The 19,996-nt window shown below is 45.5% G+C and overlaps 1 protein-coding gene across 1 annotated transcript in view; it reads left to right on the top strand.

Annotated features, from left to right (window-relative positions):
• Positions 1 to 19,996, top strand: part of TBC1D19 (TBC1 domain family member 19) — a 217,393-nt gene that overhangs the window by 46,058 nt on the left and 151,339 nt on the right. The window contains exon 5 of the mRNA XM_040335157.1: positions 4,311 to 4,385. Coding sequence (XP_040191091.1) covers positions 4,311 to 4,385 — 75 coding nt within the window. The remainder of the gene's footprint in view (positions 1 to 4,310; positions 4,386 to 19,996) is intronic.

Here is a 19,996-nt window from a genome sequence, read left to right as displayed (position 1 = left end):
CTTTTCTTTTCTTTTCTTTTCTTTTCTTTTCTTTTCTTTTCTTTTCTTTTCTTTTCTTTTCTTTTCTTTTCTTTTCTTTTCTTTCTTTCTTTCTTTCTTTCTTTCTTTCTTTCTTTCTTTCTTTCTTTCTTTCTTTCTTTCTTTCTTTCTTTCTTTCTTTCTTTCTTTCTTTCTTTCTTTCTTTCTTTCTTTCTTTCTTTCTTTCTTTCTTTCTTTCTTTCTTTCTTTCTTTCTTTCTTTCTTTCTTTCTTTCTTTCTTTCTTTCTTTCTTTCTTTCTTTCTTTCTTTCCTTAGTTTTTATTACGTTGCTTAAACTGGTTAAATTAATAGCTGGTTAGAATAATTGTTACTTATTATTTTAGTGGTATTGATTTAAAGGAAGGGAGTCCCCGCTCCTTTAAGATGCAAATGATGAACCCCAAGTGCTGGCAATGCATATAACAATGCAAGATGGGGAAGAATGTCTGGACAGCCGCACTCCGAAAATGTTGCTTAAGCTACATTTTCGGAGTGTCCAGACATTCGTCTTGATCTTGCATTGGTATTGATTTAACCGCTTGCCGATCGCTCACTGTAGTTTTACGGCGGCAGGCCGGCTTGGCTGCGCAAAATCACGTAATATTACGTGATTTTGCATTTCAGCCACTAGGGGCGCTCGCCCATGGTGCCGACACACAGCTCCCGGTCCTTTCAGGGGGAGAAATTACTTATTGCATGTTCATACAATGTATAAATAGCGATCTGTCATTTCCCCTAGTCCGTCCTACCCCCCCTTCAGTTAGAACACAATGAGGGAACATAATTAACCCCTTCCTTGCCCCCTAGTGTTAACCCCTTCCCTGCCAGTGACATTTTTACAGTAATCCATGCATTTTTATATCACTGATTGCTATAAAAATGCCAATGGTACCAAAAATGTGCCGAAAGTGTCCGCCATAAGGTCGCAGTACCGACATTACTAGTAAAAAAAAAAAAAATATTAATAAAAATGCTATAAAACTATCCCCTATTTTGTAGAAGCTATAACTTTTGCGCAAACCAATCAATAAACGCTTATTGTGATTTTTTTTTTTTTTTACGTAAAATATGTAGAAGAATATGTATCGGCCTAAACCAAGGAAAAAAAATGTTTTTTTATATATTTTTGGGGGATGTTTATTATAGCAATAAGTAAAAATATTATTTTTTTTCAAAATTGTCGCTCTATTTTTGTTTATAGCGCAAAAAATAAAAACCGCAGATGTGATCAAATACCACCAAAAGAAAGCTCTATTTGTGGGAAAAAAAAGGAGGTCAATTTTGTTTGGGAGCCACGTGGCACGACCGCACAATTGTCCGTTAAAGCGATGCCGTGCCGAATCGCAAAAAGTGGCCCGGTCATTGACCAGCAAAATGGTCCGGGGCTGAAGTGGTTAAAGAGTTTAAAGAATGAATTGCTGCAATTTTTTCCCATTACTGACATAAATTGACATCTAGAATGGGTTACACAATAAATGTTCACTGTTTTAAGTTAGTGACACATAATGTAACTTGTAAATGAAAGGATCCTGAGGGAAACTGAGTGATTAGAAGTAGAAAACTTCAGTCTTGTCTGCAATGATGTTTCAGTGGTGGGAGAAAATGGTTTGTTAAATTCTAATATAAATATATATAAAAGTATATTGGCAACACAAGGCCAGGCTTGAAAAAGAGAAGGGTATACTCATAATGGTTATAAGTATACAGTGCCTTGAAAAAGTAATTGATGTAATAGACCAACACAAAATGACACCTAATTGTGAAGTGGAAGGAAAATAAATGGGTTTCAGCTATTTTAACAAATAAATATCTGAAAAGTGTGGCATGCATTTGTATTCAGCCCCCCTGAGTCAATATTTTGTAGAACCAATTACAGCTGCAAGTCTTTTTGGGGATGTCTCTACCAGCTTTGCACATATAGAAAGTGACATTTTTGCCTATTTTTCTTTGCAAAATAGCTCAAGCTCTGTCAGATTGGATGGAGAGCTTCTGTGAACAGCAATTTTCATGTCTTGCCACAGATTCTCAATTGGATTTAGGTCTGGACTTTGACTGGGCCATTCTAACACATGAATATGCTTTGATCTAAACAATTCCATTGTAGCTCTGGATGTATGTTTAGGGTCGTTGTCCTGCTGGAGGTGAACCTCTGCCCCAGTCCCAAGTCTTTTGCAGACTCTAATGCCGCGTACAGACGGTCGTTTTTTGCGATGGAAAAAAAATGACGTTTTGAATCGTGAAATAAAACGACGTTTTTGAAACTTCATTTTCAAAAACGACGTTGCCTACACACCATCGTTTTTTAAAATGCTCTAGCAAAGCGTGGTTACGTTCAGCACGTACGACGGCATTCTGTTCCACTGAAGCTAGCTTCATAACTTGCTTCTGAGCATGCACGGGTTTAAAAACGTCGTTTTGAAACGTCGTTTTGCCCACACACTATCATTTTCATTGACACAAAAAACGACGTTTTGAAAAACGACACAAAAAATTCGAGCATGTTCGAATTTTTTTTGTCGTTTTTCAGAAGACATAAAACGACATTTCCCCACACAAGGTCATTTAAAAATGACGTTTTCAAAAACGTCGTTTTTTTTCATCACAAAAAACGACCGTCTGTACGTGGCATAACAGGTTTACTTCCAAGATTGGTCCTGTGTTTGGCTCCATCTATCTTTCCATCAACTCTGACCAGCTTCACTGTTCCTGCTGAAGAAAAGCATCCCCACAGCATGATGCTGCCACCACTATGGTGTGTTCAGGGTGATGTGCAGTGTTAGTTTTCCGCCACACATAGCATTTTGCTTTCAGGCCAAAAAGTTCAATGTTGGTCTCATCTGACCAGAGTATCTTCTTCGCGCAAACTGCAAATGGGACTTCTTATGGCTTTCTTCTTGCCACTCTTCCATAAAGACCAGATTTGTGAAGTGCATGACTAATAGTTGCCCTGTGGACAGATTCTCCCACCTGAGCTGTAGATCTCTGCAGCTCCTCCAGAGTTACCATGGGCCTCTTGACTGCTATTCTGATAAATGCTCTCCTTGCCCGGGCCGGGCATGGACAGCCATGTCTTGGTAGGTTTGCAGTTGTGCCATACTCTTTCCATTTTTGGATGCTTATTATTACTATTATTATTTTTAATATTATTATTATTATTATTATTATTATTCAGGATTTATATAGAGACAACAGTTTACTCAGCACTTTACAACATGGGGACAGACAATACAGTTCCAATACAGTTTGGTACTGGAGGGATCAGAGGCCGTGCTCAAAGGATTGAATAGTGCTCTGTTAAATGTTCAAAGCTTGGGATATTTTCTTATAACCTAACCCTGCTTTAAACATCACCACAACTTTATCCCTGCCTGTCTGCTGTGTTCCTTGGCCTTCATGATGCCGATTGTTCAATAAGGTTCTCTAAAAATCCTCCTGAGGACTTCACAGAACAGCTGTATTTATACTGAGATTAAATTATACACAAGTGAACTCTTTTTACTAGTTAGGTGACTTCTGAAGGCAATTGGTTCCACTAGATTTTAGTTAGAGGTATCAGAGTAAAGGGGACCGAATAGAAATGCACGCCACACTTTTCACATATTTATTTGTAAAAAAAATTAAAACCATTTATCATTTTCCTTCCACGTCACAATTATTTGCCACTTTGTGTTGGTCTATCACATAAAATCCCAATAAAATACATTTATTTTTTTGGTTGTATAACATGACAAAATGTGGAAAATTTCAAGGGGTATGATTACATTTTCAAGACGCTGTAAACTATTATAACCATTATGAGTTTACCCTTCTCTTTTTCAAGTCTGACCTTTTGTCGCTGGTGTACTTTCAGAACTTAATAAACCATTTTCTTCCACCACTGAAACATCATTGCAGACAAGACTGAGGTCTTCTACTTAGTCACTCAGTTTCCCTCAGGATCCTTTCATTTACAAGTTACATTATGTGCCACTAACGTCTAACAGTGAACATTTATTGTGTAACCCGTTTTTATTTTATAATATAATTTTTGCAAAAGTGTGAGACGATACCCTCTGGTGAGAGGTATATAATGTATTGTGTATATAGTATTGCCAATGCAATACACTGAGTGCTGCAGTCAGTGTCAGGTTTAGGATACTTAACACAGACTGTAAATCTAACCTGCCATCTGCTGATGTTCTCACCTTTACAAGCATCCTGGTAGCACACAGCAAGACACCTAATAAGAGTAAGGACCAACTAATGCAGGAAGGTTTTAATCTGCAGACTTTCAAAACAATTTATCATTTCAGGCAAGCTGGGAGAAAAGAGTACTGAAAAGTTTGAACAGTATGTGCACCGAGTTCAATATTCCCCTTGCACGTAAGGTAAGTTACTTCATAAAGTTTTTTAACATGAAGTGTGTGCACAAACAATGCCCATAAAGACAGATGAGCAAGTTTTGGGTGGAGGAACTTGACTGACCTGCACAGAGTCCTGATCTCAAACCGATAGAACGCCTTTGGGATGAATTAGAGCGGAGACTGCGAGCCAGGCCTTCTAGTCCACATCAATGCTTGACCTCACAAATGCGCTTCTGGAAGAATGGTCAAATATTCCTATAGACACACTCCTAAACCTTGTGGGAAGCCTTCCTAGAAGAGTGGAAGCTTTTAAAGCTGCAAAGGGTGGGCCAATTCAATATTGAACCCTACAGACTAAGACTGGAATGCCATTAAAGTTCATGTGCGTTTAAAGGCAGGTGTCCCAATACTTTTGGTAATATAGGGCCAGATCCACAAAAGGGATACGCCGGCGTATCTACTGATAGGCCGTCGTATCCCTGTTTCTATCTAGGCGACTGATTCACAGAATCAGTTACGCATAGATATTCCTAAGATCCGGCAGGTGTAATTGTTTTACACTGCCGGATCTTAGGATGCAGTACCGCGGCCGCCGCTGGGGGCATTTCTCGCCGAAATCCAGCGTCGGGTATGCAAATGAGGAGTTACGTCGTTCCTCAAAGCTTTTTCGTGTTCGATACGTCGCCGCTACGTTAGTTTCCCGTCGCTTAGTTACACTTTTGTGAGGCAGCCCTACTTTTACACAGCAGGCGTACTGCTGTGTAAAATATGGCCGTCCTTCCCGCGTCAAATTTTTAAATTTTACGTCGTTTGCGTAAGCCGTACGGGAATACGGAAATACACTACGCGCCGCGCCGTTCAAAAAATGACGTCGCGTCGCGCAATGCACGTCGGGAAAAAGCGTCGGGAGCATGCGCAGTACGTCCGGCGCGGGAGCGCGCCTAATTTAAATGGGACTTGCCCCATTTGAATTGGCCCGCCTTGCGCCGGACGGATTTGAGTTACACCACCACAAATTTCCAGGTAAGTGTTTTGTGGATCGGTACCTCACTTAGGAAATTTGCGGCAGTGTAACTTAAATCTAAAAAGTTACGTTGCGCTGCCGGGCTGTGGATCTGGCCCATAGTGTATATCACACCAGCAGCCACTTGTAGAAGCAAACAGTCTTTATTGGTTCTTCTTCGAACCTCCGTCCTTGTAATAAGGGTTTGGAGGTTTTTCCCTCCCAAAACTCTGCTAAGCCCCTGACATTCCAGGTCCCTGATAAGGACTTATTAATGCATGGAATAGTGAAAGTCAGTCCATTCTAGCCAGACTATCCTGAGTTCCCAGCTACGTCTATAAAACTGTCCCCTTCAAAGGGACCACAACTCAAATACTGGGGAAGTGTACCTGCTATCCAGGACATATTGCCGGTATCCTGTACTTAGACATAAATCATATATATATATATATATGATTTATGTCTATTGGAACAGTAATTAATTATCTAATTTGACATGCCATTCAAACATGATGCATTTGTGTTTATCACCCACTCCCTGTCCTCTGCAGGAATGACATATTTCATTACTTTGATATCATACACTGCCCTAAGGTACTTCTCACCCTTGTGCCCTCTATATTTTTGAACAAGCAAGAGACAGAAATATATTTCAGTAGAGCTGTAGAAATGTAATTGCAGCTTTTTGGACAAAAATGTAAAATTGTTAGACAGGCTTTTGAAATTGTCTATTGCTGTTGTGTTCATTTACAGTGGGGAATATAATTATTTGATCCCCACAGATTTTGTAGGTTTGCCCAATTACAAAGAAATAAAGGGTCTATCATTTTTATCATAGGTGTATTTTAAATGATGGAGACAGAATATCAACCAAAAATCCAGAAAAAACACATAAAACAAATGCTATAAATGAAGTTGCAGTTCAGTGAGTAAAATAATTATTTGATCCCCAGGCAAAACATGACTTAATACTTGGTGAAGAAAGCCTTGTTGGCAAGCACAGAGGTAAGACGTTTCTTGTAGTTGGTGACCAGGTTTGCACATATCTCAGGAAGGATTTTGGTCCACTCTACTTTACAGATCTTCTCTAAATCCTTATGGTTTCTTGGCTCTCTTTGGCAACTCCAAGTTTCAGCTCCCTCCGTAATTTTTCTATAGGAATAAGGTCTGGAAACTGACTGACTAGGCCACTCCATGGCCTTAATGTGTGTCTTCTTGAGCCACTCCTTTGGTGCCTTGGCGGTATGTTTTGGGTCATTGTCATGTTGGAAGACCCAACCATGACCCATTTACAGTGTTCTGGCTGAGGAAAGAAGATTCTCATCCAGGATTTTACAATACATGGCCCCGTCCATTGGCCAGTCAATGCGGCAAAGTGGGACAGTACCTTTAGCAGAGAAATAGCCCCAAAGCATAATGTGTCCACCTCCATACTTGACTATAGAGATGGTGTTCTTGGGGTCATAGTCGGCATTTTTCTTCTTCCAAACACTGCGAGTCGAGTTCATGCCAAAGAGCTAAATTTTGGTCTTCTCTGACCACAACAGAGGGGGACTTGCTGTTTTTGGAGGAAGAAAAATGCTGACTATAACCCTAATGCCGCATACACATAATAATTTTTCGGCATGTAAAAAACATCGTTTTTAACCACTTAAGCCCCGGACCATATTGCTGCCTAAAGACCCAAGGGGTTTTTACAGTTCGGCACTGCGTCGCTTTAACAGACAATTGCGCGGTCGTGCGACGTGGCTCCCAAACAAAATTGGCGTCCTTTTTTCCCCACAAATAGAGCTTTCTTTTGGTGGTATTTGATCACCTCTGCGGTTTTAATTTTTTGCGCTATAAACAAAAATAGAGCGACAATTTTGAAAAAAATTCAATATTTTTTACTGTAATAAATATCCCCCAAAAACATATATACATTTTTTTTCCTCAGTTTAGGCCGATACGTATTCTTCTACCTATTTTTGGAAAAAAAAACCGCAATAATCGTTTATCGGTTGGTTTGCGCAAAATTTATAGCGTTTACAAAATAGGGGATAGTTTTTTTGCATTTTTATTTTTTTTTTATTTTTTTTTACTACTAATGGCGGCGATCAGCGATTTTTTTTTTCGTGACTGCGACATTAACGGCGTGCACTTCGGACAATTTTGACACATTTTTGGGACCATTGTCATTTTCACAGCAAAAAATGCATTTAAATTGCATTTTTTATTGTGAAAATGACAGTTGCAGTTTGGGAGTTAAACACAGGGGGCGATGTAACATTTAGGGATCACTGTGTGTGTGTTTACTAGTGTAGGGGGGTGTGGCTGTAGGAATGACATCATCGATCGGATCTCCCCTATAAAGGGGATCACCCGATCGATGCGCTGCCACAGTGAAGCACGGGGAAGCCGTGTTTACACACGGCTCTCCCCGTTCTTCAGCTCTGGGGAGCGATCGCAACGGAGCGGCTAAAAACAAATAGCCGTGCCGTCGTCCCGGATCGCTCCCCGAGCGGACCCGACCTCCGCATGTACCGATCGGACCCCCCACCCAGAGGACGTACAGGTACGTACATGTGCCTGTCCGTGCCATTCTGCTGACGTATATGTACATGAGGAGGTCGGGAAGTGGTTAAAAAATGTAATTTTAAATGATCGTGTGTGGGCTTCACATAATTTTTCGGGTTCTGAAAAACGTAAAAAAAAAAAAAATCGAACATGCTGCATTTTTTAACGACGTTTTAAACAATGTCGTTTTTCGGGTTGTAAAAAATTATCGTGTGTGGGCTAAAACGACGTTAAAAACCCGCGCATGTTTAGAAGCAAGTTATGAGACGGGAGCGCTCGTTCTGGTAAATCTACCGTTCGTAATGGAGTAAGCACATTCATCACGCTGTAACAGACAGAAAAGCGTGAATCGTCTTTTACTAACACAACATCAGCTAAAGGGTGACATCATCCGAATGGAACTTCCCCTTTATAGTGCCGTCGTACGTCACCGTGCTTTTCTAGAGCATTTTTTTTAAACGACCGTGTGTGATGAAGTTGGGAAAAAAAGTTGTTATTTCTACATGCTGAAAAACATCGTTTTTTACATGCAGAAAAATGATCGTGTGTACGCGGCATAAGAACACCGACCCTACAGTCAAGCACAGAGGTGGAAACGTTATGCTTTGGGGCTTTTTCTCGGCTGAGGGTACAGACCAACTTTGCCGCATTAAGGGGCCAATGGATGGGGCCATGTGTTGTAAAATCTAGGATGAGAACCTTCCCTTAGCCAGAACTCCTGAAGATGGGTCATTGATGGGTCTTTCAGAATGACAATGACCCAAAACATACCGCCAAGGCTCAAGAAGACACACATTAAAGAGGAAGTAAACCCTGATGGGTTTTACTTCCTCTTTATCTCCCTTCAAAGTAAAGTATAATGGGCTACTATGCATGGCTTGATGTCATTCCCGCAAATGTGCGCGGAAGCCACCTGTAGAAAGGGCGCATGCCCTGAAGACATCGGCGCGCGGCTTTATTGGAAATATCTACTAAAAGGTGGAGGTTTAGGAGATCTTTCCAGCACCTACAGATAAGCCTTAATGTAGGCTTACCTGTAGGTAAAAGTGATTGTACAGGGTATACACCCGCTTTAAGGTCATGGAGTGGCCTAGCTAGTCTCCAGACCTTAATCCTATAGAAAATGTATGGAGGGAGATGAAACTTCGAGTTGTCAAGCAACAGCCAAGAAACCTTAAGGATTTAGAGAAGATCTGTAAAAAAGAGTGGACCAAAATCCCTCCTGAGATGTGTACAAACCTGGTAACCAACTACAAGAAATGTCTAACCTCAGTACTTGGTGTAGAAACACTTGTTGGCAAGCACAAAGTCGAGTTTTGCTTGGGAATCAAATACTTTTATTTTACTCACTGAACTGCAACTCAATTTATAACATTTGTATCATGCGTTTTTCTGGATTTTTGGTTGATATTCTGTCACTATAATTCGGGATTTTCCTAGCTACCATGACGGAAAATCTGAGTTATATGATGACAGGAGGCGAGTATCTTGCATTAATCTTCCTTTTTAATGCTCATAGCAGAAACATAACATTTATTTCTTTAATAAAAAATGTAGAAAAATTTCTTCAAAACTACAATACCCAGCAGCCCCGGGGACCCCTCCCCCTAGGCCACAGTCTCTATATAAGGGGCTGTCTGGGTCTCCTCCTCCTCTTTCTTTGTGCGATCTTTTGACATCACGTAAGCTTGTCGACTTGAACTTCGTTCCGTGTTGCTCGGGGACTCCTCCTCCGATGCTGGAAACCGGACCAACTGGGCCCTTCAACTTTCAACAGGTCGGCTATTATACCGTCAGAACTGTGTTCAACTGGAACAAAACAGAAGACCCATCATTCGGGAACTGCAGAACTTTGTATTACCGTCCGTATAGACTTGGTCTCCACCCTTCAGTAACCTGAAATGAGAAAACGTATCGTGATAGGGGTGGGTCGGGTGGGAAGATACTCGCCTCCTGTCATCATATAACTCAGATTTTCCGTCATGGTAGCTAGGAAAATCCCGAATTATATTTCAGACAGGAGGCTTCGTATCTTGCAAGTTTAAAGCTATCATACATTATACATACATGTAAATATACAATCCTTAAAGTATAGAAGTGGAGACATGGTCCTGTGGTCGGAAATAATATTGCCGAAAGGTCGTTTCTGATGACCAATCTGCTGCTAGTAAAAGGTCCGAAAGTGAACCACCTGATGTGACCACTTTGGTAGCCATGGCACCTCTAGAGGAGTGAGCTCCAAAGAGCGATACGTCGATCCCGGCCAGTTCCATGGCCGTTCTCACCCATCTGGCTAATGATGCTGAAGACACTGGGAGGTGAGGTTTCACGTATGAGATCAATAATTGATTATGATCAAGTGACCGCAGGGATGCAGTTCTTGATTCGTATTGTTGAAGACAACGAACCACACAGATATGTGGATGGTCAGGAAAGAATGGATAAAATACTGTATGAATTCCCGTCTTTGTCCTACGAACCACGGAAAAACGTACCCCTTCCGGCGAGAATTGACGCCGGGATATGTCTAATGCCCTAACATCTGAAACTCTTTTGATGGAAATCAGACATAGAAGGGTAGCGAGTTTAATCGAAAGCTTCTTCAACGAGAGGGCGTCATTGTCCTCCCAAGTGTTGAAAAGTTCCAGAACCCTGTTGACGTCCCACGTAAATTGGTATCTAGGCCGAGGGGGGCGTTTGAACTTCACCCCCCGGAGGAGCCGACAAACCAAGGGGTGTCTGCCTACAGGCAAAGTGTCTACAGGGCAATGATAAGCCGAAATGGCTGATCTATAGACATTCAATGAACTGTAGGATTTACCGGTTTCATAAGAATCAGCCAGATAGTTCACTATGTCTGATACAGGTGCATGAACGGCATCAATTTGCCGTCGATCACACCAACGAACCCATAGGGCCCAGGCAGATCTGTACGCCGATCTAGTCCCTGGGGCCCAGGCCAGGGCGAGGAGGTCTCTAGCCGATTGTGAAATATCGCAATCGGTGTCTCCGACCCCGAAACCAACCACGCTAGGAGATGCAGGTTGCCGTCCAGTATCAGTGGATGATAACCTCCGGATGTGTTGGACAGGAGGTGATGAGAGAATGGAAGTAGTCGAGGGTAATCAATCGCCATTCCCAGGAGAAGTGGAAACCATGGTTGAGTCGGCCACCAAGGGGTGACCAACACCACTGTCGCCATCTGACTTGCCACCTGGAGGAGTGTCCTGGTGATCATGTTGAATGGAGGGAACGCATAATGCGTCCCCCGCGTCCAGAATTGTCGGAACGCGTCGACTGCTGTCGCCTCCGGATCCGGCCTCCAGCTGTAAAAGCGTGGTAGTTGCCGGTTGAGGCGGGAAGCGAAGAGGTCCGTGTGTAAAGGACCCCACAGGTTTTGTAATGATAGAAAAACCGTACGATCCAGCGACCAGTCGCTGGAGTCCGTAAGATACCGAGAGTTCCAATCCGCAACCGTGTTGGATATGCCTGGAAGGTATTCCGCTACTGGGGTGACATTTATGGAAAGGCAGTATTGCCAAAACTCGGACGCAATGTCCGCCAGAATTTTGGATTTTGTGCCTCCCAAGCGGTTGATATACTGTACCGCTGCCACGTTGTCCATGCGTAAAAGTACGCACTTGTTGGCCGTATGAGGAATAAAACTCCTGATCGCAAAGTATGCTGCCAGAAGTTCCAGGGCATTGATATGGAGGAGAGACTCTCTCTCGGACCATTTCCCTCCGGTGGTAAGGTGTCCGCATCGGGCACCCCAGCCTTGGCGACTCGCGTCGGATTCTAAGATCACGTCGGGGTAGGAGTTGAAAATCGTCCTGCCATTCCATGCCACAGCGTGGCGAAGCCACCATAGCAATTCCTCTATGGCGTCTGGGTCCAACGGAACTTCGTCCGCGTAGCGTAGGCCTTGGCGTAAATGTAGTGTTTTGAGTCTCTGTAGAGCTCGATAGTGCAAGGGGGTCGGGAATATTGCTTGAATAGAGGCCGATAGGAGGCCTACTATGCGAGCTATCACCCGTAGGGATACTAAGCCTTTGCGTAACGCGGCTCTGATTTCCTTGCGAATCAACGCCAATTTTGACTTTGGTAAGAGAAGCATAGCCTGTTTGGTGTCTACTAGAAACCCCAGGAATTCCATCTCCTGAGAGGGATCCAGGATAGACTTCTTGAAATTGATGAGGAACCCGAGTTCCGTCAATAGGGAGACCGCCCATTGGCTGTGTAATGAGGCTTGTCGTCTGGAGCGTGCCAAAATTAGCATGTCGTCCAGATAAATAATTAGGCGAACACCCCTGCTCCTCAGAGCGGCTACTACCGGTTTGAGGAGCTTGGTGAAACACCAGGGGGCTGATGACAATCCGAATGGGAGGCAGGTGAATTGCCACATTCGGTCCTTCCACTGAAATCTTAGGAAGGATTGAGATTCGGTGTGCATAGGGACAGTAAGGTACGCGTCTTTTAAATCTATCTTCACTAGCCAGTCTCCTGGCCAGAGGAGGTCGCGTAGCAGATGGATACCCTCCATCTTGAAATGGCGGTAGGCCACATGTTGGTTGAGTTCTCTTAAATTTATGACGGGGCGGTAGCCACCGTCCTTCTTCTTGACCAGGAATATGTTGCTGATAAACCCGGGCGAGCAGGGATCTACTTCCCGAACCGCCCCTTTGGACAGAAGCTCTTTGAGTTCCTCGTCTATTAAGTCCACATTTTGGGAAGAAAAATGGATGGGTTGGGGTATCACATTCAGGGTCGGGTGAGAAGAGTTCTATCCGGTATCCTGATACCGTATTGAGAATCCACGCGTCTGCCGAAATCGTGGACCAGACGTGGGAAAAATACATCAGCCTGCCCCCCACCAGTGTGTGTGGAATTGAGTGTAGGTGTGTACTCACCGGTCGGAGGTCTAGACCTTGGGAATCCACGTCCCCCGCGTCCTCTCCAGGGACGTCCTCGTGGCGGGAAGAAGGGAGCTGGATGGGCCATAGGCATGGCGTATGGTTGTGGAGCAGGCGTGTACTGCTGGCTAGGTGGTCTAGAGTAGGGCCTGTATGGGGCAGTGCGGCCGGTAGAACGCCCTCTGCTTCTACCGGCCTTCCCAAAAACCTTGCCAGGTTGTGATTTCCTCAGCGAGGTCTGTGCCTTGTCCAAGCTTGAGAAAAGGCTGATGAATTTATTGATGTTCTTGATCAGATCATCCCCAAACAGTAGACCATCTGCGGATGGTCCTGGCTCGTTTTCCGCTAGGTGACTGAGTTGGGGGTCCAATTTCATCAAAATGGAGCGGCGACGCTCCACTGAGCAGGTTGTGTTTGCGGTACCCAATAGGCAGATTGCGTGTTGGGCCCAACCTCTCAACTGTGTCAGATCTATAGGTTGGGTTGATGAAGCCGCTTGCTCTGACAAGTTTAGGATTTTAGTGAGCGGGCCTAGTAGGTCCAGTATGCGGTCCTGGATGGCTTTGAAGGACCTCTCAATGCCCTTTTTGGAATACTTTCCGGATCTCGTAAGATATTTTAGGAGCACCGGGTCTATTTCCGGGGTGCTCGCCACCTTGTTTGCCACGTATGGCCTGGGGCATTCCGCCCGTAGTTTGTTACGGTTTGCCCTGTCCAAGGACCGTCTGGTCCATAGTTCGAGGTATTGGGCCACATGGGGTAATGGGGCCCAATCCCCTGAGCGAGGGTGTGATATTTCGTCAGGGTTAAAAAGAGATTGACCCTGAGAATCCAGAATGGCCGTTTGTTGCACCTCGGTGTTGGCGTCCTGACATTCCGCCGTAAACCCCGCATCATCCTCGTCCTCTAGGTCTGAGTCAGAGGTCTCGGCTCTGTCAGATACCTCGGACTCGTCTTCGGACGTTTCAAATGAGTCCGGTTTAATCCGCCTGGCGGATTTTTGCCCCCTTTTAAACTCCTTGGGGTTCAAGGGTCGGGTTTGGTCATTTGTATGCGGGGTGCGGCAGACCGGTTCGGGTCCTGCCTGGGGCACATTATAATCTTCCCCTGCCGGGGAGTCGAAGTGCACTGTTAAGTGCTTTAATTTCTGGGTTGCTTTACCCTTAGTAGGGTGGCATCCCGAGGTGGACGGTACGACCTGATTTACAGTATTGGCAGCCAGTGCTGCTTGGATGGACTTGTTAATCAAGTCCTGTATTTGGGTCGTGGATATCAGGTGTGAAACATCTAGGTCCACCTCATCAGACAGTCCAGAAAAGCCAGACGCGTGACCGTCCGCTGCCATTTCCAGACAGATAACCTTGCTATTATATTTATTTAAGTACAATTTATTTTAGGTTTTTAATTCAGAGATCGTCAGGGATAAATCACTGACAATCAATCAAGGGTTAAGTTATTTTTATATGGTATGAGTGTACAGTACAGTAGTACAGTCACTGGGAATCAAGGGAGACCTGTACCAAAACAATTGGAGGGAAAGTGATGTAATAGTATACAGCACAGCCGTGCAGTATACTGTGGCAATGGGGGTTGGGGAGAGACGTTCCCCAAGCTATGCAGCGGTCCCTGAGGTATTTGGGGAGAGATGTTCCCCTGAACAATACAGCGGTACCTGTGCCTTTAAAACGTTTCCGATGGGGGGGGAAACGGTAGCGCTATTGCCAGCCAGCAGTGTGCCTCTGTCTCCGTCTGCTCGACAGTGGAGGAGAGAGGGCACTGCACGTGGAAGTCCCCGGCCGTAATCTCGCGAGATCACGGCCGGGAGCGCTGTGATAGGTCGCCTGAGAGCTGCAGAGTGACGTAGGCTCTCCTGTCACTAGCCGCGCCCTCAGGCAGAGAGAGAAAGCCCGCGAAGCGGTGCGTACGGGGGGGGAGAGCGGGGGAAGACGCTGCAGAGGGGACAGGTTGCCTGCCAGGCCATGACAGGAGAAACGCAATATGCTTGACAGAAAAGGAAAATAGAACCGGGATAGCGATAAAACGCAATATCCCGGTCCTAGAGGGTACAATAACCTGTCACCAATGTATAAAGAAGATAAACAACCATATATACAATATTTAAGACAATAATAATTAGACAAAAATGACAATAATATAACAAACAATAGAATGGTGTACTTATCTTGCCATGAGCAGAAAGAAAGAGGAGGAGGAGACCCAGACAGCCCCTTATATAGAGACTGTGGCCTAGGGGGAGGGGTCCCCGGGGCTGCTGGGTATTGTAGTTTTGAAGAAATTTTTCTACATTTTTTATTAAAGAAATAAATGTTATGTTTCTGCTATGAGCATTAAAAAGGAAGATTAATGCAAGATACGAAGCCTCCTGTCTGAAATATAATTTAAAATACACCTATGATAAAGATGATAGATCCTTAATTTATGTGTAGGTGGGCAAACTTACAAAATCTGCAGAGGATCAAATAGTTGTTTTACCCACTGTATGCTTGTATAGACATTAGAAGTTTGTAGTCAGAGTCTTCAAGTCTTCGAGTAAGGGATGCGATAACCCTAATAACCAATGGCCTGGATTGTGCCCATTTGGCCCGCCGTAGGTACGCCTGAAAGAGGGCATACCCTGAATAAGAAAAAGTAGAATGAGAATATGAGAAAGCTGAGGGAATGGGTGGGTGGGACCCAGAAATCTACCGCGACCCAGCCCTGACCGGAAGGGAGTCTTAAATAGCCTCAGACTCCTCCCACAAATACAGGCTGGCCTGCGGCCAGCCTTCTTACTTGTAGTCAGAGTCTTCAAGTCTTCGAGTAAGGGATGCGATAACCCTAATAACCAATGGCCTGGATTGTGCCCATTTGGCCCGCCGTAGGTACGCCTGAAAGAGGGCAAAAAGACCCATATTTAGGTGGAGAGGGGGTAGATGAGCGACCAAGAAGAAAAGCAGCACGCGCCCGGATGGCAACCGTAAGCATACCCGATAAGTAACCGTTATGACCGGAGAAGCTACCGACTCATGACCTGTGAAAAGAAGGAAGCCTCTGGCGAACGCGTGAAGCAGCCCCTGAAGTCGACCAATGCCCCGAGAAAGACTGGTTCACGCCTGCTGCCTGCAACGACCCAGCCGAGAGCCTGAAGCGTCAATGATACTTGGGGGCAACTGAACCAGAACTGGCCCGAGAAGCCCTTGCAACCATACTTAACCACGAACTACAACCGGAAGCCCGACTTAGCTTCGTGAGGAACCCCCCAACCCCTGAGCTACCCATACTTGATGTGGAAAATGAGTGGGTGAGTTGCAAAAATTGACAACTGACAGGAGCCTGAAGTGCTGGATACCTAATAAATAAGTTGACGGAGCAGAAGGACGAAGCCCATGCGCTACGGCAGCACCAACCTAACATGGACCATGTCGACACACGAAACCCGTTCCTACCTGATAGACTTGGCTGCAAGAACCCATAGAAGGGACGTCAGAAAATCAGGGATGGGAGATTCCACCACCGCCTCCGACAAGGAACACCCATGGCTCAGACATAACTAGAAGGACTGATAGACCAGACCCACAGGGATGATGAAATGACCGGCAGAAATGGAAGAAAAGCAGGAACTGGTGATGCTCAGATACAACGTAGACAAGACAGAAAACAGACAAGCAACAACACCCTATGAGCCTACCTATATATGAACAGAACATCAAGACCGCTGCGCATAAATGAACCCGATGACACCCCCACCCAGTGTGACTGGCATGTGAGCCTGAGTAACCTGCCGCGCAGAGACAGGCAATTTAACTGAACACTCAAGGCTAGTGTACCCACGGACGGTGGTGGGTAATCGTATAGGTGTAAGAATGAACGTGCACGTATGATGTATGGTATACAGGCGAGGAAATTGTGGTCAACAATCAATTAAAAACGAAAACCTCAGCCCGTAAGAATCTGAAGACGTGACAGATCCTGAGATGTGAGCACTAGCTAATCAACCCAGATGCAACGTGGACAAAGTACAATGAGACATAGTCACCGCGGAGATGACAACACCAAGACAAACAAACACAGACAGGAATCGTGGGGCAGCAATGCTAAAACAGAAATCGTGAGGGCAGAAATGCTATGACAGAAATTGAGGGGGACAGAAATCGTGGGGGCAACGGTAATGGTGAGACTGAAAACTTATAGCAAACCTGGGGCAGAAATGGTATGGGAGACCCGCTGAACCCAAATGAATATAGGACAAAGACAAAAACCTGGGGCATAATTAGTATGAGAGCCACACTGAGCCTGAAATGCTGAGACAGAAACGCAATTACAGACAGAAATAAGACAAAACGTGGGGGTCGTAGTGCCCAGACAGAAACGTAGGGGCCGCCGTGCCCAGACAGAAAGCGCGGGTGGCTGTAGTGCCAAGACAGAAAGCACGGGTGGCTGTAGTGCCAAGACAGAAAGCGTGGGTGGCTGTAGTGCCAAGACAGAAAGCGTGGGGGCCGCAGTGCCAAGACAGAAAGCGTGGGCAGAAAAGCTATGGCAGAAATGCTAAGACAGAAAACCAGGGGGTAGAACCGCAATGACAGTAAACCTGGGTCAGAAACCCTGTGTCAGAAAACCCTATGACCGAACCCTGGGGCAGAAAACCCTATGACCGAAACCCTGGGGCAGAAAAATCCTATGACCTAAACCCTAGGGCAGAAACCCTATGACCGAAACCCTGGGGCAGAAACCCTATGACCGAAACCCTGGGGCAGAAACCCTATGACCGAAACCCTATGACCGAAACCCTGGGGCAGAAACGCTATGACAACAAAACCCTGGGGCAGAAACGCTATGACAGCAAAAACCTGGGGCAAACGTAATGACAGAAACCTGAGGCAAAATGGTATGATAGAAACCCCAGCCTGGAACGCTGAGGCAAAATCTGTCAGAAACCTGAGGCAGAATGGTATGATAGAAACCCCAGCCTGGAACGCTGAGGCAAAATCTGGCAGAAACCTGAGGCAGAATGGTATGATAGAAACCCCAGCCTGGAACGCTGAGGCAAAATCTGGCAGAAACCTGGGCATGAATGGTATGAGAGAACGCTGCGCCTGCAACACTGAGGCAGATATGTAATGACAAATATCGAAACAGAAATCATGCGGCCCGAACACTATGACAGCAAACCTGGGGGCAGAAACGCATGATACTAGCAATGTAAATGCCTGCGCGACTACCATGAGACACGTCACCAAATGACTGACTACCATGCGAACCGTAACGTATGCGAAAATGCCATGAGCCACGTGAATGCATGAGAAACGTCATCGTATGTGAAACGTAATCGCATGAGAAACGTCATGAGAAACGCCATCGCATGAGAAACGCCATCGCATGAGAAACGCCATCGCATGAGAAACGCCATCGCATGAGAAACGTCATGAAACCAGGGACAGAAACGTAATGACCAAACCAGGGACAGCAACGCAAAAACCGCAACCAGGGACAGAAACGTAATGGCAGACGTGAACGTAAACCCCCCCCCCCGTGAGAACCGTGATCGCATGGGAACCGTAACGCATGAGCAACTACCATGAAACGTAATCGCATGAGACCGAAATCGCATGAGAACCGAAATCGCATGAGAACCGAAATCGCATGAGAAACTACCATGTGAAAAGCGATCGCATGACAAAACGCATGAGACACAAATTTGCATGAGAAATACCATGTGAAACGTGATCGCATGAGAACCGTACCGCATGCCAAAATCGCATGAGACACTAAATCATGAGACAACATCGCATGAGACACAAATCGCATGAGAAAAAACCATGTGAAACGTGATCGCATGAGAACCGTAACTGTATGACAAATCGCATGAGACGCAAATCGCATGAGACACCAATCGCATGAGACACCAATCGCATGAGACGCCAATCGCATGAGACACAAAACCATGCGAAACGTGATCGCATGAGAAACGTAACCGCATGCGAAAATACCATGACACAAAGTCGCATGAGAACGTAGTCGCATGAGAAACGTAGTCGCATGAGAAACGTAGTCGCATGAGAAACGTAGTCGCATGAGAAACAGTCGCATGAGAAACAGTCGCATGAGAAACAGTCGCATGAGAAACATAGTCGCATGAGAAACGTAGTCGCATGGGAAAAGAATGGCATGAAAATTTAAACATTGCGAACATGACTGCCTGAGAAACGTAGTCGCATGGGAAACGTAGTCGCATGGGAAACGTAGTCGCATGGGAAACGTAGTCACATGGGAAACGTAGTCGCATGGGAAACGTAACCGTGATGGAAAACCTGAGACAGGGGGGAGAAGCATGACACATTGACAGTAGTAACTACCGAGCTGGATGTGACGTATGGAGTCTAAGCACACAGAATGGAGCTGAATGTGTATCGCAGGGAATATACAGTAAGGAATGTGTATCGCAGGGAATATACAGTAAGGAATGTGTATCGCAGGGAATATACAGTAAGGAATGTGTATCGCAGGGAATATACAGTAAGGAATGTGTATCGCAGGGAATATACAGTAAGGAATGTGTATCGCAGGGAATATACAGTAAGGAACGTGTATCGCAAGGAATATACAGTAAGGAACGTGTATCGCAAGGAATATACAGTAAGGAACGTGTATCGCAGGGAATACACAGTAAGGAACGTGCATCGCAGGGAATACACAGTAAGGAACGTGCATCGCAGGGAATATACCTAAAAATGGACTGCTGTATGGCCAGAGCTGGCAGCATCAGATTCTACATCCCCCCCCCCCCCCCTGAGCACCAGCATGGACCAGGGGAGCAACGGCGGGCGGCTCCCTCCATGCTGGAGTAGGCAGAGGACCCCTCCCCCGGCGTGAACACCGGAGGAAGCTGCGAGCGGCTCCCTCCATGCTGGAGGGAGTGAAACAGCGGGCGGAGGTCCCCCCTCTCCCCCCAGCGTAAACACCGGAGGAAGCGGCGGGCGGCTCCCTCCATGCTGGAGGGAGTGAAACAGCAGGCAGAGGACCCCTCCCCCGGCGTGAACCTGGAGAAGCGGCAGGCGGCTCCCTGCTGAAGGGAGCAATGCAGCGGGCAGAAATTCCCCCTTCCCCCGGTGTTAACACCGGGAGAATGAGTAGCTCGCTTCACACCAGAGGAGCCATACAGCGGG

This window comes from Rana temporaria, chromosome 1, assembly GCF_905171775.1.
Source record: "Rana temporaria chromosome 1, aRanTem1.1, whole genome shotgun sequence".
Lineage (NCBI taxonomy): Eukaryota > Metazoa > Chordata > Amphibia > Anura > Ranidae > Rana > Rana temporaria.
The sequence above is the reverse complement of the archived record's forward strand: the minus strand, read 5'-3'. Positions and strand labels throughout refer to the sequence as shown.